The sequence below is a fragment of the Fukomys damarensis genome, unplaced genomic scaffold (assembly GCF_012274545.1).
Source record: "Fukomys damarensis isolate Sample0158 unplaced genomic scaffold, DMR_v1.0_HiC HiC_scaffold_11, whole genome shotgun sequence".
NCBI lineage: Eukaryota > Metazoa > Chordata > Mammalia > Rodentia > Bathyergidae > Fukomys > Fukomys damarensis.
The window spans coordinates 40,539,530-40,566,203 of NW_022900923.1; the positions used below are offsets into that span (position 1 = coordinate 40,539,530).

A 26,674-nucleotide genomic window follows, 5' to 3' on the forward strand; every position below is an offset into this window, starting at 1 on the left:
TAGAGGCAGAGTGGGGATTCTGGGAAAGGGAGGAAGGAACCCGCTTCGCCCTTTGTCTGAGTTCTTGCATCTTCCCATTATCACCACAAGAGGGCATAATTGTCCAGCAGAACCCAGCCGGAGCCCCACGCCCTCCTCTCTCCAGCCAGCAGCTGGCAGAGCTGTGTCACTGGGGCTGGGGATGCGGGCCAGATATGTGGGTTTCTCTTCAGAAGAGAAGGACTGAGGGTGGGGGCTTGGGCTGGGGCAGAGCAGGCAGGGTGGGGGAACTGCACAGGCTCAGTGTCTGGGGGCAGAGCTGTTTCGTCACCCTGTTTGGTTTATCTGCAGCCTGCTGGGTGGTACCCACACGCCTCTTCCTCTTGATTTTGGTTCCACCTCCTCACCTACTACAAACCCAGGCTCTTGCTTTCTCTGACTAGGCTTCATTTTCAGAATGTAAAGACAGCTTGGTTGACCGGATATGGAGCAGGCTAGGACACTGTTGGTTGACAAGAGCCAAAGGTCAGTGATCTTCCATCCTGGCTTTCTCTTCTTGTCCCCTTTGGGTTAAGGGGCCTCAGGCAGGGCCGTCCTTCCCTCTCCTCTCAGTACAAGGCCCCGGTTGGGCCAGGACAATGTGCCCACTGCTGGCCTAGCCGTGGCCATCCTGGGCCGGTGCCTTGGGACCAGAGCGAAGCAGAAGAGGTGCTGGGTCAGCGTGGCAGCCTGTCCCGTAATATACTGGAGAGGCGAGGATCTCCCCAGACCCAGCCTCCTGCTCCTCAAGGTCCAAACCACTGTTCCCGCAGAAGAAACGGATATCTCTGCAAGTCTGGTTCTGTCACTGCAGGGTAGCATTTCCGCGGAGCCCATTTCTACAGAGGGGTGAGGCAGCCACAGAGCGCTTGGGGATCTGGGGATCTGGGGATCTGTGCCACAGCCCAGGCCTCACAGGGCTCGGCACCGTGATAGGAAGGCCAGGCTGCTGTTCCAGCCCGGGTGCCACAAAGCAGACCGTGGGCTGGGGGAACATTTTCAGCGTTCCTGTGCATTCTCCACCACCACAGGCGTCCCTCTTGTGCGCCCTGTTGTTATTTCCAGAGGTCCTGAGTGCTGTGCTCACCGGAGCTGGCCTGGGCAGGGCCTCCGCAGTCCGAGCCTCCCTTCTGAGACCCCCAAAAGCCCCAGGCCTGACAGCGCATTGCCTCCCTGGTGGTGGGGCCCCTGTGAGTGAGGAAGGGCGCTCTCTTGCGATGCTCTCTTGGCCTTTCCAGGACGGTAGGCAGCCCCTCTCACAGCTGGGACAGTCAAGAAGGTTGTCCTAAATGTGGTCGTGTTTAATATCGCAAGAATGGCGGCTTGTGGGTGGGAAAAGGTGATGTGGGAAAGGAGGCCAGAGCCTTCATACAGTGCAGTAGGAAGGCCGGAAGGGGTGCCGCTCGGAGCTGTTTGAATCCCGGGGCGTGTTAACTACTGGCTGTGACCAAGCAAGGTGCTTTGGTTTCTTGGCCTGTAACTGAGGTGGTTTTGAGGATTAAAGAAAGAATCCTGAACCTGTGCCCCAGGTAGGCACTTAGTAAAGATTAGTTTGTCTCACTTTCCGCCCTCTTTTTCCAGGCTTTCTGAGTCCTTTAACCCCGGATGTTGGAAGCTCCTTGGAGGCTAAGATGCCCCCTCTTTGGTCTGTAGGGTCCCTCTGGGGAGTCCCTTTACTCGGGGGAGCAGGGCTCTCTTTCCCCACTCATCTTGGGCCTGCATGAGGTCAGGCAGGGTCTGTGCCCTTCCCTTCAGACTGAGGGCCCTGTCTTCTACCAGTCCCTGCCACGCTCAGGACTGTGGGCAGGACGCACTGCTATGGCACAAAAAATTATACAGGGTTGGGAATGTAGCTCGGACAAGTGGGCCTGAGTTCAATCCCCAGCGCATCGGAGAAAAGTGGGGATGAGAACAGCACAGTGTGGGGCAGATGGGCGGCGCCATGTATGGGAACGTCCTCAGGGTGGGTGGCTGTGAGGATCAGAGCTGGCCTGGGCTCCGCCTGAGCTGTCCTGGCCTTGCTGTGAAGCCCCAGGAGAGGACACGTGGGGGAAGCGACAGACCGACTAGGAGAGGCTCGCTGAGCAATGGGGCATGCAGAGAGCCCGAAGCCTCGCAGGCAGCCCCGCCGCCGGAGCACCTCGGAACAGTGACCCAGCCTGGTCGGCAGGGGGCGCACACTCCCCCCGCCTTTGCCATCGCCCAGTGGATTTTCTCTGGTGAGGGCCAGGCTGGAAGAAGTCATCGGAATTGGGTCAGAGGCAGACGTATGAGTCTCCTAACCCCCAGATGCGGCCTGGTGGGGTGGTGGTTCCCCAGATCTCCCCTTCGAGTGCCACGGCACAGCCAGGCACAGCCCAGGCCCTCCACACCAGAAGTAAGGAAGAGCCCAAAACCGGGAGTCGCAAGCGGAGACTCTGACATCCGTCTCCGAGCCTCGGTTTCCTCCTTGATTCTGTTTCCGCCGTCTCTGGGGAGGGTGAGGGGGGAAAGAGCTGCTGGACCGAGAATGCTGCGTCCGCTCAGGGCGGGACATGCTGCAAACAAGCTTGGTGGGGACCCTGGACCTCTACGCCCCATGTCCTGGCTGCACGGTGGGCTGTGCCCCGAGGGGGGTCCGATCCTGCTGGGGGGACAGTGCACTCTGCGCCCTCCGCTAGGGGGGCGGCCCCGAGAGGGGACGGGGACCTGTCCTGTGCCTCCGAAAGAAATGACCACACTGTGACAGGTGCCGGAAGCCAGCAGGGTCTCCAGGCCAAAAGCAAGGTGTCTGCGGGGCGTGTCCTTCCCGAGGCCGCAGAGAGAATCTTTCTCAACCCTTCCGCTCCTGGAGGGCGCCGAATGCTGGAGTCGTGGTCGGTGCTCCTCCTCCAGACCGGTGAGGCCCGCGCAAGTCCTCTCAGGCTACACAGCTGATGGCCGCTCACTTTTCAGCACTCGTGGGTTAGATTGGGTCCACCTGACTAATCCAAAATGCCAGCCCCTCACAAGCGCTGTGGCCTCCATCACATCCCTTTGGCCGTTTTTGGTAAAACCCGCAGCTTCCCTGGGGCCTGGGCATCCTTGGGCTCATCATTCTGCCCACCTCAGGGGAAACTAATGGTCCCTACTGTGAAGGGTTATTAGTGGGACTATAGGTTTTTTAAAATAGTGTATATGTAAAGTGACCATCACATATAAGTGCAAGGTAAATACTTGGTTATTACTAGCATCGTTTCTACATAAGCCTGACACTTTTATTTTTTCTTTGCAGTACTGGGGATGGAACCCAGGGCCTCACACGTGCTAGGCAGGGGTGTTACTGAGCTGTGCTCCCAGCCCACGTACAAGTTCCAGCTTTCAGTGCCACTTTTGGCAGTAAGGAGGTGATACAGGTCCTGGTTTTTGCTGGCTTGTTGTCACTCTCTCTCCCTGTGCCTCAGTTTCCTCTGTAGTCACAGGAGAAGCTGCCCCGTGCCTGGCAGCTCACACACCAGGCCTGGGAGGTGCACAAAGTTTCCCTTGTGCTCTGTGCCGGCTGCTGCCAGCAGCGGGCACAGGGCCCGGCCCACTGTGATCCCAGGGAGGCAGCATTCAGCGAGATCACAGGGAAACAGAAGGGCCCCTTCTTTGGAGGGCAGAGAGGCTCCAAACAGATTCTGCAGGAACTGAACCCCCTCTGTGGGAAAGAATCGCCTCCCTTGTGAGCCGGTGGTGCTATTTGCAGAGCGTTTTACAATCATTTTTATTAGCAGAGCCCTTGAGACCTGAGGATAATAGAAGGGTTTTTCCTCCAACCCTGCCTCTCTGGGGGAAACTGAGACCCACACAGAACGGGTGGGTTTAACCTTTAGGGGCCTGGTGGCTTCAGACCAGCATTCTCTCCCTGGAGGCGCCAGACATCCCGAACCCCTAGCCCCTGAATGGAGCCAAAAATTAACACCCAAATGCCTCTGGGCACCTCTCTCTCAGACTTTTCTTTAAAAGACAAAATTTGAAATGCAGCCACCTTCTTGCATGCCCAGGCTCCAGGGTCCTTTCTTTTGTATCTGGCTGCTCTTCCTTCCCAGCGGCGCTGAGCTCACCCGACCCCGTGCACCCTCCTTCCTGTGGGCACAGGGCCCCCACGCCCTGCCCCCGCTGCACTGCGGGCTCCTGGCACACATTCTCTTTAGATAGGGTCGCTCCTCAGCTGGCTTCTTGCACACCCGGGCAGGCTGCCCCTTCTCAGGAGCCTGCACCCCACTCTGTTCTCAGAAAAGATCCCCCTTCCCCTCGGAGCACTCTTCCTCCACGCCCCTCTTTGCTTTTGAGGTTTCCAGAAAGTCTTTCCTCTGAGGCCGCCATCCACCCAGTCCCCCTGCTCTCAGCTTCACCTGTGCCCAGGGACTCGTTCAGGGGTGCGGCCTCACCTACCCCGTGGCTCTGTCCTGGTACCTAGGCGCTGTCTCTCCCGGGTGAGGGCTACCTGAGGAGGCTATCAAGCCTCATCTCCGGAGCTTGTTCCACCCCCCACCCCCGGGGTCCCACAGCTACACCAGAAACGACCGAGCGCAGTCTTCCTCTGCCCACCCACAAACACATACTGCACTTTGTCCCTTGGATTATGGGAAGGGACCCGTGTCCCCCCATCCATCTCTCCTTTTTCCTCCTAAATTTTAATTAGCATCATTTTTTCCCTGATTTGCAAAAGCTCATAAAAGAACAGAAAAACTTGAAGTAGACAAAATTCTCCACTCTACTCCAGAAGCAAATACTACTAACATTTCCTTCAGGTTGTTTGTTTTTTTAAGTCAGATTTGTCTGTACACAATTGGGATTGTACCCTGCATATAATTTTGCAGTTTTGCTTTTCTGCTTAATACTATCTCAGGCATTTCTCATACCACTCCGTAGACTGACCTTCTTTCATACGTGTGTACCATAATTTGCTCATTTGTCTCGGGCCCCTGGTACTTATGGTCCCCACACCACAGGGTAGAGACTTCAGCAGTGTTTTGGAATTGTTGGTCCTTCCCCTTCCTCTCCCCCAGCCATCAGAAGATGAAAGCGATGACCAGCTGCTCTTCTTGGGGCTCTGATTAGGATCTTGAACTGGAAACCAGTATCACACCCTCCCCACACCCTGCCCCCCCCCAACAATACGGGAAGGCCATCCGCAGCATGGGGGAGCTGACAAACATCCCCACCCTGTTCCTGGGGAACCGGCTGCTGTTGGTTCAGGCGGTTGTTTTTTCTGATGGGGCTGCCCACAGATTCGAGGGCACAGACTGGGCCTGGGGGACCATGTCCAGGGTCCGAGCCCCTTTGGCAGACAGGGAGGAGGGCTGAGGGTGCAGTTCGGTGGAGCCTGTCAGGCTAAGGGACCCTGAGAGCTCTCCTGACCACAACGCTCAGAGGGGTGGGCTGACTCTAACGCAGGTTCTGTGTGTGTAGACAACATACATGTGCCCAAGGCTGTCAGCCGTGCAGGGAGATGAACTAACAGCTCCTCGGATGTGTGTTCGAACCCAGTCTGGGCAGTGTCTGCCGCTGCTGCTTTCTGTAGGAAGATGGTGACCTGCTTGCCATCGGCAGAGTTGTCGCCCCAGGAGAGGTCGTGGCTCCCTCTAACTGTGTGGGCGCTTGCCGTGACAGGCACGTGTGTTCCCGAGGCCGGGGAGGCCCCTGGCCACCCAGTTAGCTGTCCTTTCTGCACAGGGGACACAGCGAAGGGAACTGAGTGGCATGAGGGTGGAGACTGGGAGACGGAGTCGCGCTGAGTCTTCAGCCAGCTGTGCAGTCCCGCCCTCCATCCCTACCCTGCGGTATGAAGCGAGGGTGCAGAATCCTGAGGTGACCAAGAGGGAAGAGACTGAAGCAGGGGAAAGAGGCTGCAGGAACAACTGTGGGGAGCTGCACTCTGCTTGCCGTAGTGGCGGCCTCGCCTGGCCCGCTCACTTTTGGGGGTAGCTTTTCTTGGCTTTCGTGGTCAGTTTTCTGTTGGAAGATCTGGGCCACCGACCCCAGAGCCCTAGCCCTGGCTCATCTGTTTCCCCTAAGGCTCGAAGCCTGTTTGTCCACCCGGAATCAGCATCCCACCACCTCTCCCCAAGGCTGCATCCCAGATCCCTGTGGGCTGCTCTCTCTCTGCTCCTCTGAGCTTTGGCAGTGGTGCACCTGGCCACCGTGCAGCCCTGGACAGTGCCTGTGGGGGTCTCCGTGGCTGCACAGTGGGCTCAGGCTGACGTGGGTGTGATACAAACAATGACACTCAGGCCTTGCCTCGGTTTCCCCATGTGTCAAATGGGAATGTTAATAATACTCCGTGAAGTGAGTCAGTAAGAATACAAGCAAGGCATGTTTGCACAATGCCTGTCCCAGAGAATGTGTTTGGGAAATGGGGCTCCATTGCAATGGTCTCGGGGACCTCAGGCTGCTCATTGGTCCCCAGGGTATGTCTCATATGAAAGTCCAGATGTGCCTCATGCATGTGCAGAATTTTCTGGAGGTCCCCTAGCTCAGTCCCCTTGAATGACAGGCCCCGGGGAGGAAGGTCAAACTCAAAGGCCAGGACGGCTGGGCCAGAAGCCCAGGCAGCTGTGCAGGGTGAGGCCGCCTCAGCTCCCCACTCCTCCCAGCTGCTTCCTGTTAGAAAGACAGAAGGGAGAAGCGTGTTTCCTCCCTGTGCTGGGCCAAGCAGAAAGCAACCTCCATGTCCACCCCAGGACCTCCCTTTGGCACCACCAGCGCCACAAGAACAGTAGAGAGTTGGTCAGATCTTGGCCAGGTGTGGACAGCAGCACTGGCCAGAGATGCTTAAGCCCTCCAGGGACTGTGGCTGATCTTGGGCCTCCTTCTGGGCAGCTTTGTTTCAGTGGGAATGGACCTGGCCACCTCCTGGTCCCCAGGGCAGCTGGAAGCTCCCATGCCATGGGTGTGGCATGAACTCCGCCAGTTCCCAGGCTTGCAGTGAGCTGGAGCTGATTTATGAAGGACCTGGATATCCAAAATTAGCATCACTTGCACTTCTTGAAGCAGATGACTCCAAGGTTCTCAAATACACTGGTTCCCCAGCCCGCGCATGCTCAAATAGTGCCATGGGCCCCTGAGACTGATAATTCAGTCTCCCTCCATTTGACAGGGTACCAAAAACACCTCTTTGCACCCTTCCAATCTGACATCATGGAAGACATTCTAGATCAGTGGCGGCAGACCTACGGCAGGTGCGCCACAGTGGGGTGTTCGTTATCACTGAAAGCTCTGAAAGGTTCACTGTCACTGTTGTAGATTATCAAGGGTATAGCTGCAGGTAAAACACTACCTAGGAAGGGCACAGTGATGCTGGCAGTGCCCGTGTCTCTGCATTGCCTTTCCGGGGTAGCACTGAGGCGGGCACTGTGTCATGGACTGAGGGGACCCCTCAGGATGAAGACAGTCACCTCTGATTTTGGATGTCCCTTGCAGTTTTCCCTGTTCCACTCCTCTTAGCTCACCAGGGCCCCCAAGACCGTGGCAACGTGGAGAGAGGAAGGCGCTTCAGGCAGAAACCTGGATCCTAGGCTTCTGGCCATTGGCGTGACTTGGACAGTTAGCATACTTCTCAGTTGCTGTCTTATCTGTGAAATGAAGAGAGAGACCCCCAGCTCATGGGTTATGATGAGCATCAAATGAGATAACATATATGACAGTGATTTAACTGTGAAATACCATATTCATTTTATTGATTCTGATTAAGACACTGCAGCCATCCCAGGTGGGAGTCCCTCAGCCTCCTGTGTGTCCTGATTAAACTGACCTGAAAAACACAACAGAGAAATCAGAGCAGGTGGAAGGAAGGAAGTTCTCTCCTTTCCTGGTAGGAAAGCATGGCCCACATGCAGGCTATGCCCATGGCCACCCCTCCTTTCCATCCAGGCCACAGTCAGCAACCAGAGATCCCCAATTGCAGGGCCAGAACCCTCCTTCTGGCCTTTGGGAGGATGCCTGGTAGGTCGGTCCTGAGTCCTGCACCGCCCCAGCTCTGGGGACCTTGGTCACAGCCCCTGTCTGTGCCTTTGGCCTGAGCAGGCGGAGCCAGTGAGAAGTCCAGGTTTGCAGCAGGGTCACCCTCTGGGGCCAGCTGGCCGCCATCAGAGTGTCTGTCCTCAGAGAGTCAGGTAAGTCTCCAGGGCTGGTATGGTAGGGCCACCAGGGAGGCCAGGGCACCTCTGTCTGGTGCCCAGGAGATAGCACAAAGGTCTCTCTCTGTTTATGGTCTGGCCTGTCCTGGAAGGTCCCCTCTGGCTGACTACACACTGTGACCAGGGCCAAGGGTGGGGTTTGGGTGAAGCCCTACAGGCAGTCATTGCTGCCCTCTCCATTGCCTTCTCATAAGGGGGACATGGCACATACAGTCCCCTCACTCGGGACCTGTGCTCCAAGGCTAGCTCTGTGCCAGAAGCCCCAGTGTAGGAAGAAGGCTGCCTCTGCGGGGTCTCCATCCCTAGACCCTCAGGCCTGACGCATGGCCTATTTTCTCCTGTGGCTGCCTCTGCTCTGCTGCTGACCCTGGTCACCCGTTGCTAAGGCAACAAAGCCCTCTCATTTCCTGAGTTTCACAGAATCTCAGCACCCATTTCCGCTGTATCCACCCCCACCCCACCAGGGTAGAGGTGCCCCCTGATTGCTTCTGTCCCTGCCAAGGGCTCCATCCATCCTGTCAGGTCTGGCAGCCATTGATTTTGAAAGAGCAGAGCGGTTGGCATGCAAAGTGAGCTATTCAGGCTCCTAAAACTGGTTCCTTAGTCCCCAGAGGACTAAGCAAATGATGGCACTTGAGGAAGTGGAAATCTGACCAATCTCCCCGATCCCAGAGCCTTATTTACATCAGGGCGGTGGAGAGGGTGGTGGAGCCAGTGTGAGAGTCATAATAGTGCCCAGTACTGAGCGACAACACCCTGTCCTCCGGTTTCAGAGCTGAATTTGCCCACAGGCCCAGAAGCAGGACTCTGCGGAGCATCCTCTGTGATCTGAATACTGCTAGGCTCCGGCACTGGGGCTGCTGTCCCTGCTGTTAGGCACTTTGTAGCACAGCTGGGGCAGCAGGCCCTGCCACGATGAGATCACAGGCAGAGCAGGCCACAGACGGAGGTCAGAAACCTCCCTTCAGGGTCCTTGGGTTATCCGACACAGAGCTGGGACACTGACTAGGCTTTCCGTTTTGCATAGAACTGCTTATTATGAAGGGTCTTTTTTTCTTTAGCAGCAGATTTTCTTTCCTAATTTGGTTCTGTTTATTCCACCATTAAAGCGGGATTACATAGGAATTTATCCCAAGTAAATGATCATCAGTGTGTACGGAGATCTAGCTACAGGAGTGTTCTCTGCAGGGTTGTTTGCACAGGCAAGTGGAGTGGGCAACAACACCGGATGTGTTGGTGACACCCTGGTGTGGCTGTCTAGTGGAAGGGGAAGTAGCTGGCCTGCCCAGTGTACCCATTCTTCTGACCACCCATCACCGAATATCCACTGAGCACGCACCAGGCAAGCAGGCCATGCAAACGAGTGTTTGTTCCAGTTTTCCGTGGATGAGCGTGTGATCAGAGATGAAGGGAGAAAAAGATGGAATTAATTGATCTCGAAAGTGGAGGAGCGGAGCTAGACGCTGTCTCAGTGGCTCTTCCAGTCCCTGGGACACAATACCTGACCCCCGCAACTTAAAGGAGGAAGAGGGTTATTTTGGCTCATGCTTCAGCCCACAGTCAGCCACTCTCAAGAAGAAAGCACGGCGGAGGGTCCTGGCGGAGGAGAAGCTGCTCTTGTCACTGTGCAGGGAGGGGTGGTCCGTGCCGCCAGTGACTGGCCTTTTCCGTCGAATCCCCTAATACGTGTACCGTGCACCCCATAATCCGTCACCCCCCCAAAGCTCTGCCCCTGAGCGCATGGAGCTTTGGGGGAACATCTAGTATAAACCGTATCAGACACCCTGGGGCTCATGCAAGTGTTGTGCTGCATGCAGGCTCAGCAGGGGCAGGAGCATTTCCAGTGTGCAGGGTGGGGAGCCCAGGCTGGCTTCTTGGCTCCAAGAGCAGTGTTAGATGATTTTTTCTCTTCTCTCTCACTCTCTCCCTCCCTCCCTCCTTCCTTCCTTCCTTCGCAGTACTGGAAATTGAACCCAGGGGTTCTCTACCACCGAGTTAAAGCTCAGCCTTTTTTTTTTTTTGAGACACAGTCTTGCTAAGGTAACCAGGTTAACTTAGTTGACCTTGCCATTCTCCTGTTCAGCATCCTGAGTACCTGGGATTATAGGCATGTGCCCCCAAACCCACAAATTCAAGATCAGGAGTCTTCTCTTAGCCTTTGTTGCTATCAGTGAACAGCCACACCTGTCTCACCCACTACCAGGTCCCTTACAGGACTCGGTGAGGCAGTCCATTGGCCCTCTCTGAACTGTGCAGAGGTGAACACACAGAACTTTGTTTAGATTTATTTCTTTTTAGGACAGTGCACCCTCATTGCTCAAGGAGAAGCTCTGGGGCATGGGGTGATGTCCAGCTGCGCTCTTCTTGGGAACCACTTCTCCTTCTGTTCTGCAGTGACTCCTGCTCTGTTGTCTGGCCACCCCTCAACCCCTGCCTATTCCACTCCCTGGAAGCCTGAGCCAGTCACTGTCAGCCCAGCAGTGAGGTGTGCTCCCTCTGAAGCCAGTGTCCTTGCTGGGAAGGGGCCAAGGAAGAGCACCCCCCATGATAGTAATAACCCGACTTCACTTCAAGCCCCAAAGAAGTGTTTACTTCTGTTGGTCAGGCTCAGATTAAGTAGCATGGATGCAGAGTCTGTCCCTGAGGAGTTCACCACCTAGGCCAGCCTCTGAGTAATTAGAGGACACAGATAGCAGGACATCAAGCCAAAGCAGCCCACAGGGAGCTGACCCCGGGGTATTGATTTCCCAGAATGTGGCTGCTAACTCCAGAGAGGTTTTTAACTCCTGAGTGTGTGTGCTTGCGCATGCGTGTGTGTGTGTGTGTGTCTGTGTGTCTGTGTGTGTGTGTGTGTGTGTGTGTTTACCAAGAGGAAGAAAAGGAGGAAGAAAGGAGAATGGACACAAATCTTTGCTCCCCCTCTGGACCAGCTCTTGCTGGCCCAGTCCCAGACATGTGGCTCTTGTTTCTTGCACCACATCTCTGTGAGTCCACCCCTCTTGCTGTCTCTAAGTCGGGACCTCCCATAATGATAGAGGGAGGCCTAAATTGTCTTCTGCCCCAGGCTGCCTGCTTTCCTCCTTCCCCTGTGGTTGGCTGCAGATGTGGCTGTCCTGGGCAGGGCCACAAGAAACCAAGACCAGCTCAGCTTAGCATGGGATTGCATACTGCTGGTGTGGCAGCTGATGGAGTTTTTCATGGCTTCCACAGACTCTGAGCACCCACGTTTCCCAGAAGGTGGCTGGTACGTGGCTGGGGCAAAGCCACTGCCAACCTGCCCTCGGGTGAGAGGAAAACTTAACCCAAACTTCAGCTACCTGGACTCACCCAGGGAGCCACCTCGTCTCTAGACAGCCCAGTCCGTCCTGGCTGTCTCTGCCTAGGAGAGTACAAGAGAGATCATTATAATATACTGATTCAGAGTGGACCCTGGGCAGGTGGGCTGAGTTAAAATTCTGGTGTCTCCATTTACTAGCTGTGTAAGCTTGGACACTTTATTTAACCTCTCTGAGCCATCTGTAAATGAAGATAACAATAGTGCCTTTCTCCTAGGCTTCTTATGCTGATTAAGAGAGTTCGTATATGAAAAGTATGTACAGTGGTGCCAGGCACGTAGGGAACAGTCAACAAATAGCTGTCATTAATTGGTTTGGGGTCATGGGCCTCTTGTAGGGATGTGATGGAAACTATGGGTCTTGTGTTCAAAATGCACATTGTATGAAGTTCAGGGGATGCCTAGACCCCAAGTTAAGAACCCAGTCTGGACAAACTGTGGAGTTTTATTTCTGAGCATATATCAAGCATTTGTCTTCAGTGGAGAGATCAAGGCTGGGCACAGGGGAAGAGATGGAGGGGCCTCATCCCGGAGGGACTCACCCTCTGGAGCTCACTCTAGTCTAAGCAGAAGGTGTTGGGGAGTCCCGGGAGGGCACTGTTTCCCTGGAGAACTCAGGGAAGGCTTCATGGAGGAAGTGGCATGAGAATTGCATTTTGTGGGGTGCTGGTGGGAAGGCTAAAGAGCCCGGTGCTGCGGGCAGCTGGTGTCAGATTCACTGCCCAAGTCACACCGCAGTAAGCCTGCTCTGCTGCCACCGTGAGAAACTAAGTGGAGATCACCTGTGAGGGTTCCGCTTTGCAAATAGAGGCAGGCAGAGTGGATGGGACCTGTGGCCAGCCCCGCATTGCCCGCCCTGCCTCTGCCCTCTTAGCGGGGCACTCTTGCTTTTGGCAGAGGCTTGGAAGGCAGGGAGCATGGGGGGCCCTTCCACCCTGCCATGGCAGGAGAAGGCTGCAGAGTGCCCAGGCCTTCACCTAGTCTGTCCTGGGAGGAGCCACAGACTTCCGGTTGCTCCCCGGAATGGCCCATCTTCACCCCTCCTTTCTCTTTTGAAGTCCTGATGCAGAGCAAAACAGCTGAAAGTCACTCCACTTTCTCTGTTCAGAACCATTTCTAACCTCTGGGACTTCCCAAGCGTCCCCTTTCACAGTGACAAGGGTGGGAAGCAGGTGGGGAGAGAACCAGAGAGAGATGGTTGCCCTTCTGTCTCCTAGACTCTGTCTTTTAGGCTTTTGCCCATGAATAGCTGAGCGGTAAGATCTAGTCCTGTCCATTAAGGAATTTATAGTGTGTTTGATTCAATTCAGCTAGCACTTATTGACACCTACCTTCGGAAAGACCAAAATCCATGGGAGTTAGCCGATCTCATATTGAATCCTGTTGGAGGGAGAAATGTCCAGTTGGATGATAAAGGTGTCTGCCCTTCAGGTGCCCCAAATCTGATGGAGGAAGCATGCCCAGACCTCTGTTTGCAAGAATAATCCAAACCCAGGCAAGGAAAAATAAGTCCGTACCATTACAAGTGAGCAGGAAACTACAAGAGCTCAGGGTGGTGACAGATCCAGTATGGGATAAGCAAGGGACTGTTTCTTTGACAGAGTGTTTCTTGAGTTTATTGTGAAGGGAAGTAGAGAAGGAACTAATGGTGAAGGGAAAGTCTAGACCAGAGCATCTGTTTGCATCTCAGTCGTTGATCACCAGACGTGGATATTTCTTCTTACCTTTGTGTGGCTGTTCACAGGCTCATTTTGCTGTGCTTGCATGGTTTTTTAGGTTGTTACTGTTTATTAAACTTTATTCTAAGTGAGTTGTAGATTCACATGTAGTTTAAAAAGACAAAAGGATCCAGTGTACACGTTAGCAGTTTCTTGCAATGCTAACATCTTACAAAACTATAGCGTTGCTCTTGTGCCATGGATCCAGTCGAGTTGCAGAGCTTCTGTCAGCGTGGGCCCCTCAGGCTGCCCTTTCGTGGCTGTGTCTGCTGCTCCCCTGCTGCCACCCTTCTTTGACTCATTTGTTCTCTGTTTCTATACTTTTGTCATTTCGAGAACGTTATATGATAACACAGGCATAGAACCTGTGACCTCTCAGGACTGGATTTTTCTCTCTGTGGAGATCGATCCAGTTGTATCAGTAGTTTCTTCCCTTCTCCTGCTGAGTTGAGTTCCATGGCCTGGATATACCACAGTCTGATTCATTTGCTATGAAGGAAGGAGTTGTCTCCAGTTTTGTGTTAAGAATACAGCTGATGTATTCGTTTGTATGGATGTTTGATGACTGTAAATCTCAATTCTCTTGGAGAGACAGATGTTGGTTGTGTGTTTAGTTTTTTAAGAAACAGCTGGCGGGATGTGATGACGCACATCTGTAATTACAGCTCTCAGGAGACTGAGGCAGGAGAATCTCTGTGAGTTTGGGCTAGTGAATTCAAGCTGGTCTTGTAAAAAAAACCCACAAAAACAAGAAAAGATGTCCAAATAATTTTCCAAAGTGAGTGCTGCATTTGATATTCCCACCAGCTGTGTAGGAGTGATCTGGTTTCTCCGTATCCTGTCCAACTTCTAGTGAGTGTTGTCCGGTTGAAAAACTTTAGCCATTCTGCTCTGTGTCTAATGATATCTCATTGTGGTTTTAATCTGCATTTCTCTAATGGCTAAAGGTTTTGAATTTCTTTCCATGTCCTTATTTAGTCATCTGTGTGCCCTCTTTGGTAAAATGACTCTTCTTGTCTTTTGCCTGCTCTGTCTGAATTGTTTCAATGGTGACTGTTGGATTTTGAAAGTTCTTTATGAATTCTGTATGCTAGTTCTTTGTTGGCTGTGTGATTGGCAGGTTTTTTTCTCCTATTATGTAGCCTGTCTTTTCATCTTTTTATTAGGATCTTTTGCAGAACAAAAGGTCTTTAATTTTGTTGAAGTATAATTTGCCATTTTTCCACTTTATGGATTATGTTTCTGTTGTCAAATCTTAGAATCTGTACAACCCCAGGCTCCAAAGATGTTTTTCTGTATGTTTTTCCTAAAAGTTTAAAATTTAAACCCATGAGGCATTTTGAGTTAAATTTGTATAAGGTATGAGACAGGCTGAAATTCTTTTTTTTTTTTCTTTGCCTATGGGTGTCCATTTGCTCTAGCACCAGTTGTTAATAAGAGCTCTGTTCTTTCATTGAACTGCTTTCACACCTTTGTGAAAAATCATCTGGGCTAGGGATGTAGCTCAGAGTGCTTGCCTAGTATGCACTAACATGGCCCTGCTTTTATCCTCCGCACTACAAAAAATAAATACATAAAATAAAGATCAGTTGGGCATATTTCTCTGGATCTACTTCTGGGTACTTTATCCTGACCCTTTCTGTTTTGAGAAATTCCTTTAGTCATTCTTTTTTCAGGGGTGAGGGAGACAGGGTCTTACTATGTAGCTAAGACTGTCCTTGAAGCTGCCTCAGCCTCCCAAGTGCTGGGATTACAGGCTTGCACCATCATGCCCAGCTTTGAAATTCCTTTAGTCATTCTTTCAGAATACATATACTGCCAACAGATTCTCTTAATTTCCCTTCATTTGAGAATGTTCTTGATTTTCTCTTCATTCTTGAAGGACATTCTCACTGGGTATAGGATTCTAAGTCAACGCCCCCCACACAGCACTTAAAAAATACTTTTCCACTTCCCTTTGGTCTGCATGGTGTCTGATGAAAAATCTGCTGTCATCTGAGTTGCTTTTCTGTGTAGATAAGGTTCCCTGCATCTCTGACAACTTTGGAGAAGTTTTTCTTCATCTTTAATTTGCAGATGTTTAATTGTGATGTCTTGTAATTTACTTAAGTTTATTCTGTTTGACATTTGCTCAGTTTCTTGAATCTGTAGGTTTATGCCTTTTACCAACTTAGGGAGGTTTTGAGCCCTCTTTTTAGAGGGCTTTTCCAGCACCACCCCCTTTCTCTTTTCACACCAAAGAACGGAGAGTCTTGGTATCTAAAGTCAGGAAGAGAAGGGAATCCAGCTCCAAAACAGAGAGTGGGAGAATTCCGCTCTCCTGCAGTAGCGTGACAGTTAGATCTTTCATGATAGCTCCTGGGTCCCCAGGGGTCTGTTGTCTTTCTGCTGTGTATACACTGCGCGATTTCTGTTGTTCTACTTTCCAATTCACTGATTCCTTGTTCTGTCTCCTCCATCCTATTATGGATCTGTCTGCTGAGCATCATATTTCAGTTAACTGTGTTTGGTGGTCTGAAACGTTCCCTTGAGGGCTCCCCTGTAGCTTCCCTTCCCTGTTCTTCATTACTGCCAGTGGGGGGTAGAGTTCCAGTCCTCGGGGTGTCTTCTGACATCACCTCCCATGGCGACAGGCAGGTACTTCATTCCTTCCAGATGGGGCTGGGGGCCCACTATGGTCTCCACTGGACACGAAGGGAGGTGTGGCCTCAGACAAGCGGGGGAATGAAAGTTTGGGCTCCTCAGCCTTCTCCAACACCACCCTGCTGCCTCATCAGAGCCTGGCGAGGATGAATTTTAGGCTCCCCACTTGCCCTTGCTGGTGTGGGCAGAGGTTCAGCAGTGTTGCCTATAGTATTTGGCAGGAGTGAGCAGTTATTGTCTAAAAGTTCTCTGTCCTGCTGGGCTGTCACTTTTCTGCTCTCTGGCAAGAAGCAGTAGACTTTTGTAGAGGTTTCTCTTATTTGTGGCCCACTGGTGTTCCTGGGTGGCTGACTTCTTTACTCCAAGTTTGGGGTGTAAGGAGGGAAAAGAAAACCCAGGGGCCTCACCACCATGTCATGCTCCAGTCCCAGGTCCCTAGCCCCTCTGCCTTTCAGAGTTTTGTCACGTTTGCCTTAAATCTAAAGTCCAAGGGTTTTTAGTTGTACTTAGGGGGAGAAATAGAGAAAAGTACTGCCCTTGATTAGTCAGGGTTCTTCAGAGAAACACAAATAATAGGAGACATAAATAGATATGAGTAGATAGAAAGATTCAGATAGTCAAGCTGGTAGCATGGCTCGGTCCAGATCCAGAGGCCCAGAACCAGGGAAGCAAATGTTGTAGCTCTCAGTCCAAGATCAAAGGCCTGAGAATCTCCGAGGGCCCCTGAGCAAGTCACAGGGTCCAAAAGTCAGAGAACCTGGAGTCCTGGTATCTAAAGGCAGGAAGAGAAGGGAATCCAGCTTCAGAAGAGAGAAAGAGAGAGAATTCCATTTTCCTCTGCCTTTTTGTTCTGATTGGGCCATGAGCTAATTGAATATTGCTCCCGGCCCCACATTGGTGAGGGGGGCTGTTCCTCACCCAATCCAGCAATCCAGATGTCAGCCTCTTCCAGGGACACCCTCCCACACATTCCCAAAATACTGCTTTCCTGGCCACCCCTTAATCTAGACAAGTTGATTACTAAAGTTACCATCACACTATTCCATCCTCCTGGAATTATTTTCTTGAACATCTGTCCTATGGTAGCACTTGAAGACAAATTAAATTTTTACTTTGTGTTTTGTTTGTTTTCAAAGAGCTCAAAGCCTAGCTGAGGACAAAGGCATGCAGACAAATAGATCAAATACCATGTCCTCAGTGCTTCAGTAGGAGGTGAGGTATCCTGGAAGCTCATAGGAGCCGAAGTGACCACCCTATCTGTTAGATGGGGTAGGGGCAAGAATGGCTTCTTAGAAGAGGCAGGTTATGCTTGTGCCAAACTTTGAAGATAATCAGATTTCTGGATGGATGAGATGGTAAAGCACATTCCACCAGGGAAAACAGCAGGTACAAAGGCTTAGAGACATTAAACAGCAGGAGAGTTCCAAGAAGTCACCCCAGGAGAGAAGGTAACAGTGGTAGGGAAGAAATAAGCACCAGATCACAGAGGGCATTGTTTGCTCCTTGGATTTGCATTTCTGGGAAGACATCTGAAGAGGACCAGTGCAGGAAGAGAAGAGACCAGAGAGCAGGTTTATGTCGTGGTCCAAGTAGACAGTTGATCGTGGACAGTGGTGTGGAGATGGATTGCAGAAATAAATCCGAGAGGTACATAGGAGACCAAGATGCACAGGATGGAATGGATGGGGAGGAAGGAGGAGCTCAGCTCCTTGGCTCTCTAGTGCCAACCAAGAGAAGTACTGGGTTCTGGGAAAGGAAGAAAGAAAACAAATTCAGCCACAGATATGTGGAGTGTGGAGCATCTGGGAGCAGCCCAGTCAGGATGGACAAATATCTCAGCAGAGAAGTTAAAGACAGAGAGACTTCACATAGAACTAATAGCTTAAAGCATTAAGCTCCTTGAGGGGATTTTAAGGTTTTAAAGAGGAGGGCAATGGGAAGTAAAAAGAATTAAGATGTATTATGCACACACACCAAATCTCCATGATGAATGTAATTATATACAACAAACATGTACTATGTTTTTTAAAAAAAAGGAATTTAAAAAGAAGACAGAATAGAACTAGTGGGAGAGGAACCATGGAAGACAGTGTGGGGTCTAAGAAGCTCACGAGCAAAGTCCATTTTGTATCAGTCTTAGCAGAAACCACTTTACATCTTTACCAGAGAGGGGTTTTGACGCAGGTCACTGGTTGCATGGGCAAGAGGGGGTGAAGAGCTGAGTAGGGAGGAAGTGGCCACCATGATAGGAGGGGGTCCGCGGCCCCTGGGTTCTGGAGCCACAGAGGGTCAATGTTGGGGTTCTGGGGCCACCAAGGAGTCTGAAGTCCTACTAGAGGCACCTCCTGAGGCAGAGAGGACGAGAGAAACTCTCTACCTCTTACCCTCCATGTCTCGCCAGTGCCTCCTGTTGGCAAAGTCAGGCTACAGGCACTGGCCAGCACCCCCACCCAGGGGACAGCAGTGGATGCGAGGCTGAGACATGGGACTGGCACAAGACCACAGAGCCTGGAGTTCAAGTTTATTTTTTCAGTGTCTCAGAGAGGCCAGCTGACCTAAGGAGAAGCCCGGGATTGGGGACTAGGAGAGCAGGGAGGACTTGCTCGAGGAAAGCACCAACCTTGGTCCCGAGCTGGTCAACGGTCCCAGCTCACTGACTGCAGAGGGGTGGGCGGTGACCCCTTCCTCAAGCCAAACCCACTCTTCTCCTGAATGCCCCCTGGCTGGTCTTGAGCTCCTTTCCAAGCTGCCCTCTTTTTTCCCCAGCCTCTGGAGACCGCATGTTCCACAGCCCTGGGAGCTGGGCCCGAGGCTGGCCCAGTGGATGGTCCAAGTGTCTGAACGAGCCCAAGTGCCGTGGCTCAGCCCCCGCCCTGCCTGGCTGACTCCTTTGTGCGCCTTGGCCGAGCTCCTGCTGCGCCAGGCTCACTGCATGGGTATAATAGTCCAGATCGCTGTGCTTGTCGGAGAGCAGACAGCGGGGCAAGGCCCATCCAGACCTCATCAGCCCCCCAACCCCAGCTGCATTAATTGTCCAAGCCCTCCAACAAGCCGACCCTGTTTTCCGTCTGCAATTAAGACAGAAAGCTCATTATCTCTTCTGCTCCCATTATCTGCAGACTCTGCTAAGGAGCGTTCTCTCAAGAGCAACACCTGCAGAGGCCAACGGAGGTTTGCATTAACTCCTTCCCTGATGGAGTCAGGGGCCTCTGTGCCAAAGAAAATGGGTGAAACCGGCTGCTGGGGCCGGTGGGAGAGGCTCCGGGAGAGGGGGTGGCATTTGGGTCCTGGCATGGCTCTGTCACGCTATCTGGGTGACGCTGGCCGAGTGAACAGTATACCTTTTCTGGGCTTTCCAAATTCTCTCTTCCCCTTCCCAGGGAAGCTATGGAAATGAGTAAGACACTGTTCAAGTTGCCAGCTCCCTTGAGTAACTATAAATTCCCATCTTCTATTAACATGGCCAATAATACTTCTAATAGTCAAAATTTGAGCCTCAAAGTAAAGCATGTAAATAAATAGCCTAATGACCAGTACTGTCTGGGGGAGAGACGCCCATAATGGCCTGGAGCTGCCCAAAAGGAGCTTGGCGTAATCCCACTTGGCCTTAAGTCCTTCAGCAAGTCATTTCATCTCTCCGAGCTCTAGATCCCTCCACTGCAAAACTAGAGAATCCAATCATAATGTGTCCGAGGTCCTCCCCAACTGAGAAATCCCACTACCAATGATGATTCTTGGTGTGAAACAGTTTGAGAAGTAAGGAAGCTGGCATTTATTGAACCTTGGATTGTGCCATATATTTTATATGCATGATTATTCTCATTTTAAATATGAGAAAAGTAGAAATCAGAGAGGTTTTTAATAAAGTTGCCCAAAGCCAGACATGTAGTACCTGGAGGATTCTGGACTCAAATCCATGTGTGAGGCTGTACAACCACTGCTCTTTGAATGGTATCCTGTGTTCTGTTTGTTTGTTTTGTTTTGCTGTACTGAGGGTGGAATACAGGGCCTCATGCTGCTAGGCAAGTGCCCTACCATTGAGCTACATCCGCAGCCCATGACACCATATTCTAAGAGGCTGTACATCCTGTGCTTCCTTACAAGACAGAGATGCACACAGGAAAAAAAGTAACCTAGCTAAAAACAAAGATGCCAAATTCTAGTTCTTTAACTTCTCTGACATCAGAATGTATTTGGGAAGGAGTGAATGAGGTAGTCTACCTGGGTGACTAAGAGATTGCTTGAGGTGTGGATCCAAACTCCTAAGTGGAGTTTGCATATTCTTCAGGTACTGGACTCTCACTGGCATCTGAGCAAACTGAGACCTGGAGATGGAAATCAGCTGCTAAGTCGGCAGCAGGCTCAGCCTGGGATTGCTCGCGTGCAGCAGAGGCCACGGCAGCTTGACGAGAGCCCTCCTGAGCCTGTTTCTAGAATCTCGAGTTCACAGACGCTGCCCGTGGCTTAGCCTGTCTGTCCATCTGATGGGCTGGGACAGTCCAGACGCTCCACAAGGCCTGCATGCTGGACTTGCTCTCATTTGCTAATCTGCTTCTGAGTCATCCAGAGATAGGGGTCTAGGGAGAATCTGGAACCGACAGGAATAGGGAGGGGATCAGGGAGGGTCTTGGCCAATTGGCAGGGAGCCCAGATCCTGGCATCTGGCAGTGGGGTGGGAGGTGGAGTAAGAGAAAAGCCCCTGCATTTCCAAACCAAGCACTCGCAGGAGAGAAAGGCCTAGAATCCATTCACCAAGATCCTCTCCCTGCTGCTCCCACCCTGCACGTAACTGTTAAGAAAAGTGCTTCTGGACTTCCTGTTTGGATAATTGCCCCAGGGGTCTGATCTTCTCCTCAGTCTCTCAAGCTTCATGCATATCCTTCACACCTCGACTTCAAAATCAAGCTCCTGGTTTTAGGAGTCCACACATATGATGCCTTGTGTTCCATGGAGGGCTTTTTATGGAATACTGGAAATCCTTAGACAGAAGCCTCAGCATGTTCTGTGGTTTCGTGCAAAATATTCTAGGAGAAGGAATAAGATGGTAAGGGATACAAGAGATAGATGACTGTTGACAGCTGTTTTTTGAAGTGCAGTAAAATCCATCTGTCCTTTGGAATCTTGATCTACATTAGCATAGGAAAGGTTCTGAGAAGAACCTCATTCACAAGCATCAAGAAAAATAGATAAATTGGACTTAATCAAAACTTAAAACTTTTGTGGTTCAAAGGAGAGTATCAAAAAATTAAAGACAACTCACAGAGCGGGAAAAATATTCGCAAATCATATGAAGATCCAGTATCCAGAATAGATAAAGTTTTACAAAGTAACAAGAATCCCAGAAGACTTGATTAAAATGTGCAAATGACTCTTCAGTAGACATTTCTTCAAAGAACATACTGATCTGCTCACCAGCCCCCAAAAGAAATACACAAACTTATATTGTGGTTAAGATGGGAAAACATACTTGCAAATCATATATCTGATAAGGGTCTCATATCCAGACTACGTAAAGGATTCCTAAAACTGAACACAGAAAGTACAAATACTTCCATTTTTAAATGAGCAAAAGATTTCAATTAAACGCTTCTCCAAAGGAGATGCATAAATGTTGAATGAGGACATGGAAAGATGTTCAGCGTCAGTGGTCGTGAGAGAAACACAAGGCAAAACATGAGATACCACCTCTCAGCACACTGGCTCTATCAAAAAGACAGATAATGAGAAGTGTCAGCAAGAATGTGGAGAAATCGGAGCCCTCGTGTGTCGCTTGTGGGAATGTAAGATGGTAGGGTAGCTTTGGAAAATAACTTGACACTTTTTGGATGCAACAGCTCCACTTCTAGTTATTTACCAAAGGAGACTGAAGACATGGGACCATGCAAAAACTTGTACACAAATATCCATAGCAGCAATTTTCACAATAACCAAAGCAAGTAGAAATAGTTTAATGGATAAATGCAACGTGGTATATCCACACAGTGGCATATTACTCAGCTGTGGAAAGGAATGAAGTAATGATTTGTGCTACAACGATGGATGCAACTTAAAAATGTCATGCCATATGAAAGGAGATAGACACAAGAGACCATTTGTGTATTGCATGTCCCTACCTATAGGAATTTTCAGAATGGGCAGATCCATGGAGATGAAGGGTAGATCAGTGGTTGCCAGAGGCTGGGAAGCAGGAACAATAGGGAATGACTAATTTTGGGTCTAAGTTTCTTTTGAGGATGGTGAGAGTATTTTGGAATTACACAGTAGTGATGATTGCACGACTTTACAAGTATATTAAAAACACTAAATTATATGCTTTCGAAGAATAACTTTTATTATATACAAATTTATATCAGTCTTTTAGAAAACCCTATTCAAACTCAACATTTCTTTAACTACATAAGAATATAGACCCTTTTCAGGCAAGAGGACCTATTATTAACATTTAGGAGAAATAGAGTTAAAAGTGGGAAAATGCTGACATTTTCCACTTGATAGCCAAAGAAAAGGAACTTGCCTCAGTTTTCTCATCTATGAAATGGAGACAGTAACATTAATATCAGTATACTCTGATGTTTAAAAAGTCAGTGTATGTGGAGAATTTAAGATGCCGGCCTGGTAAGTGATGGGTACCGTGTCCGTGTCCGTTGTTATTATTGGAGCACACATTGTGGGGTGGCCTGGAAACAGGTTGTACAGCTCACTCCTCACAGCCCACAGCACAAGGATGTCCCCATCCTCTCCCTTCACAGGCCCCAAAAGCAAAGGTGCAGGAGGTGTGGGTAGGGGGGGCTCCCAACACCCTGTTGCTAACAAGGCTGGGGCAGGAATACCTGCGGCTCCTTGTGGTCCAGTGGCAACGCCCTCTCCAAGGCTCTACTCCACCTCTCCAGTCTGCTCTAAAATCTCCCCAGCTCCTTTTCCCTCTTTGGCAGCATTATTGCGATGTAATAAAATTCAACGAATCTTTGACAATTGTATACAGTTGTTTAACTACCACCCCAATCAGGCTGCAAAACATTTCCATCTCCCCCTGGTCCCTGGCACCGCCTGTGCCTTGCTTTTTCTGACACAGGTGTTAATGACTGCATGAAGTGTGGCGCCACGCCTAGATGAGGGAGCACTGCCGGGGAAGAGCTGAGCCAGCCAGGCCTTCTGCTCCCACCCATGCCTTTTTAGGAGAGCGAAGGGTGGGACTGGGATCAGGTGTGTGTGCGGGTTGGGCCTCTGATTCTACTTCGACACCACTGACTGTGGACAGAGACCCACTTCCTGATGGCAACTTTGTTCCACCTGCTACTCCCTGTCCCCTCTTCTGGCCTTATTTTCCCGCATCCTTAGCCCCGTCTGTCACCTCTCTCTCCACTAACTGCAGTTAGTGCATGAGAATGCAGCCTGGGGGCAGTTTTCTTCCCCATTGAATCCCTAGACCTTTGAATGGCACGGTCACCAAGTTGGCATTGCTGACTGGCTGTGTGAATGAATGCGTGTCCCAGCCCTGTCTTTTCTTCTCCTCTAAGATGATGGCGTTGGATTCAGAGACCTCCAAGCCTTCGCTCTCCTGCCCTACACTGACTTCCTTCTCACTCTCAGTGCACAGTGGGGTCACCTGGGGGAGACAGGCAGAAGAGAGGGGCCGCAGTAGTTGTTACTGCTCTCCTGCAATGGGGAGGATGCGCTGGGTACTGAGAGGCTCTGTCCAGCGGCAAGGAGAGGAAGGGCTCTTTGCACTTTCTCTACACCAGGCTCAGTTGCAGGCGTGGCCCTGGGCCCTCCCAGCTAGGTATCGCAGGGGCTGAGTGGGCCTGGCACAGAGAGGGTGTAGGGAGCTGGGTTGGCACTGGGACAGAAAATAAGCATATGGAAATATATGCAGATGTATGCAAATCTCTGCAGCTCTGCAGGCTCTCTGGTAAGAGCCCCATAGCTCAGCCTGGGCGCCTCCCTGGGTGTGACATTTCCCTCTAGTCCCACTCCCTTCTTCTGCTTCTCCCCGCAGCTCTGACTCTGCCTGTCCCCCAGGGTGGTGGAGGGGAAGTCAAGCATGACTGGGATGTGGTTGGTGGCCCTCTGCTGTCTCTTCCAGATGTGCGTTACCCAGTTTGTGGCTGTCCTCTCCCGGTCACATCTCATTCTCTTATCTTGATTACTGGGGTTCTCTCTGGACACTGTTGGGCCTGCCAAGGCCCCCATCATCAAAGACATCCCTAAGCCCTGCTTTAAATGGCCACAGTCCCTGAGCAGTGTTCCTTTCTGGGAGGTGGGAATGTTTATTTCTGGAACACAGTAGGGACTGTGACCAACAAGCTGGGATGGGGAGAGAGATTTAGTCAAAGCTGCCTGTCTCTGGTTTTGTGGGGTCTTAGGTGACTGATCCTTTTCCCACCCCAGCCTAACTCGAGCTGCAGGCCTCCTTCATCCATCAGCCCCACAGACCTGTCAGTGGCGGGGATGCCCACTTTGGTCCTCAGCCCTCAATCCACTCTGGGCCAGAGACAATTTCCTCTCCCCTGGGGGAGACTAATATGGATCCATAAATTAAGACATCTGCTCTCCCTCCAAGCCCTGGGAACTGGGGCTCTGTAATATCTAGCCCTCTTTTCTTTGGCCCTGTTTAACTTTCCACCAATTAGTCAGGCCCCAGGGCAGTGGCTAGACACATGAGTCAGAGGACTGAGAACCAAATCCAGAACCAAGAGTTTACCCAAATGTCAGCAGCCTTCTCGTTTGGCCTCAGACTCTTGAAACTGCCTTTTCTCAGCATCACTCAGCTCCTGTCTCATGGCCCTACACCATATTTTCAGTCATTTGCATGTTTCTTTGCCTGTATCTCTACTGATATCACAGGAGTACACAGCCTGACTCAGCCTCCAGCAGATTGGGGCGCCCCAGTGTCCCCAGTGCAGCCTCCTTCCCAGCTCAGAGTCACTCCCGAGTTCTTGGACTGTGCAGCTGCAAGGAGGGTGGATGGGCCTAGGACCGCAGGAAGCTCAGCAGGGTGGTGATGAATTAAGAATGGGTGTTAAGACTCTGGCTTCTGGCCCTGCAGCTCAGGGTAGTGAGACCATATCAGGGCAGGTGGGAAGAGGCCTTCTGCACCTAGCCTTCCTGAGAACAGCCCCTGGCAACAGCCAAGAGCCCAGGAGGCTGTCTGAGGGATAGGGTGGGTAGTGGAGCTTCCCAGTCCCATCAGTGAGTGGCTCAAAAGGCCATTTTGGGTACAGGAAGCTCTTGGCCTCATCCTATAAGAGTGCACCATTCAGGAAAGGGTTTGCTTTTACCTCCCCTGTTCACTTCAAATCCTCCTGGTAAAGATGATAGGGTTGGGGCTTTCAAGATGACCCCAGAGAAAGAGAGGGGAAGATATGGACACTATAATGAAAAGCTTGTAGAAAGCCATAAGCTGTGGGGGTCTGCAGAAGGCTACAAGAAGAGAGCCTCAGGGCTGGGATTTAGCTCTGTGGAGCCACCGCCTGCCACACAGGTCCTGAGTTCAGTCCCCAGTACCACAAAAAAGAGGGGAGGGGGAAAAGCGTATCAGGAGCTAGCTAATTTTGAGGTACCCAGGATCAGTAACCAGAGGCAGTGCCAGAGCAGTCCAGACTGTTAGCAGAGTCCACTGTGGAGCCCTCACAATACAGGGTGGAGGCCTGGCCCTGCTGAGTTACTCGAAAAGACAGGAGAGAAGAGGAAAGGCAGGCCAGGAGACCAGCCAGACTCAGGCAGAGTCTCCCTGTGACCCACGGGGAGTGAGTAAAGCAAGGTGAGGGAAGAGAGCTGGCACTTTCTTCGGCTACCTGGGCAGCGCAGCCCAAAGAGAAGGCCGCACAGGCTTCCACCCTGGAACTGGGATCGGGGAGCTGTCCAGCATGAGAACTTGCTGAAACCAGCAGGGAACTGGCCTGAAGGAGGCCCAGGGGAAATAGCAATGGACAGTGAGTATTGCTCGTGTCTCCAGTGCTAACTGCTTGGCCAACCTTTGAATGGCTCATTGCACCCACCAGTGGGGACCCCTGGGCCCACCAATCTGAGGGCTGATAAGTCTGAGCACACCCCAGTGGGGAGGCCGTGTTCCCCCAGACTGATAACAAGCAATCCCAGGCCCAGGTATGTGCCTTTGATGCAAAGCCTGCTCATTTAAACTCAATTTTGTCAGGTCTTTCTGTGGGCCCTGCTGCTGTGCTAGGCATAGGGACATGTAACTATCACATAAGGCACCTTGCCCTGACTCGTGCTTAGAATCAAGCACTGCTTTGCCTCTCTTCTCCCAAACAATGAACCCTTCCATTCAACTGAACTTTCCTCAATAATTCAATCAGAGATCTTACCCTACCCTCTCCCATTCTCTTCTCCCTTTCAAGTACTTTCTTGACCCCCGCCCCAAGAGCTACAGGATCACCTCCACTCAGCAGGCCTCTCCTCCCCAGACCGTGCAAGGCTTTTGATGAAGCTAGGGCCAGATTGGGCATTGGGAAGGAATAGGCTGGAGTAGCTGCTCACACCGTCACAGAAAGGGGGCTGACTGGGGGCAGCTAGGTTCGGGTTAAAAGCTGGCCTCCAACGTGGCCATTGTCTTCCACCCAAGGGAAAGAGGCAGAATTCCTTTCCCAGTGCTTTCTGGAAAAGTGGAAAGCAGCATCTCCTCTGCTGTCTTGGTCTTGTGTGTCTCATCTAGCCAGGATGTCCTCTGCTCCTGCAGCCATGTCCTTCCTGAGCCTAGCAGTCTCCCCGTCTAGGACACCGATGAACTCACTGCAGTTAACCCCCTGTGGCAACGGTCTCCTTGTCAGTTGTGTGTGTTGCCATCCCAGAGACGCAGTGGG

The 26,674-nt window shown here is 51.3% G+C and overlaps 1 protein-coding gene across 1 annotated transcript in view; it reads left to right on the forward strand.

The window, feature by feature from the left end:
• The first annotated feature begins 438 nt into the window (after positions 1-438).
• LOC104876864 (uncharacterized protein ENSP00000471857-like) overlaps positions 439-26,674 on the forward strand; it is a 63,887-nt gene continuing 37,651 nt past the window's right edge. Inside the window, exon 1 of the mRNA XM_010645100.2 lies at positions 439-504. Within this exon, the coding sequence (XP_010643402.1) occupies positions 464-504 (41 nt within the window). The 5' untranslated portion in view covers positions 439-463. The remainder of the gene's footprint in view (positions 505-26,674) is intronic.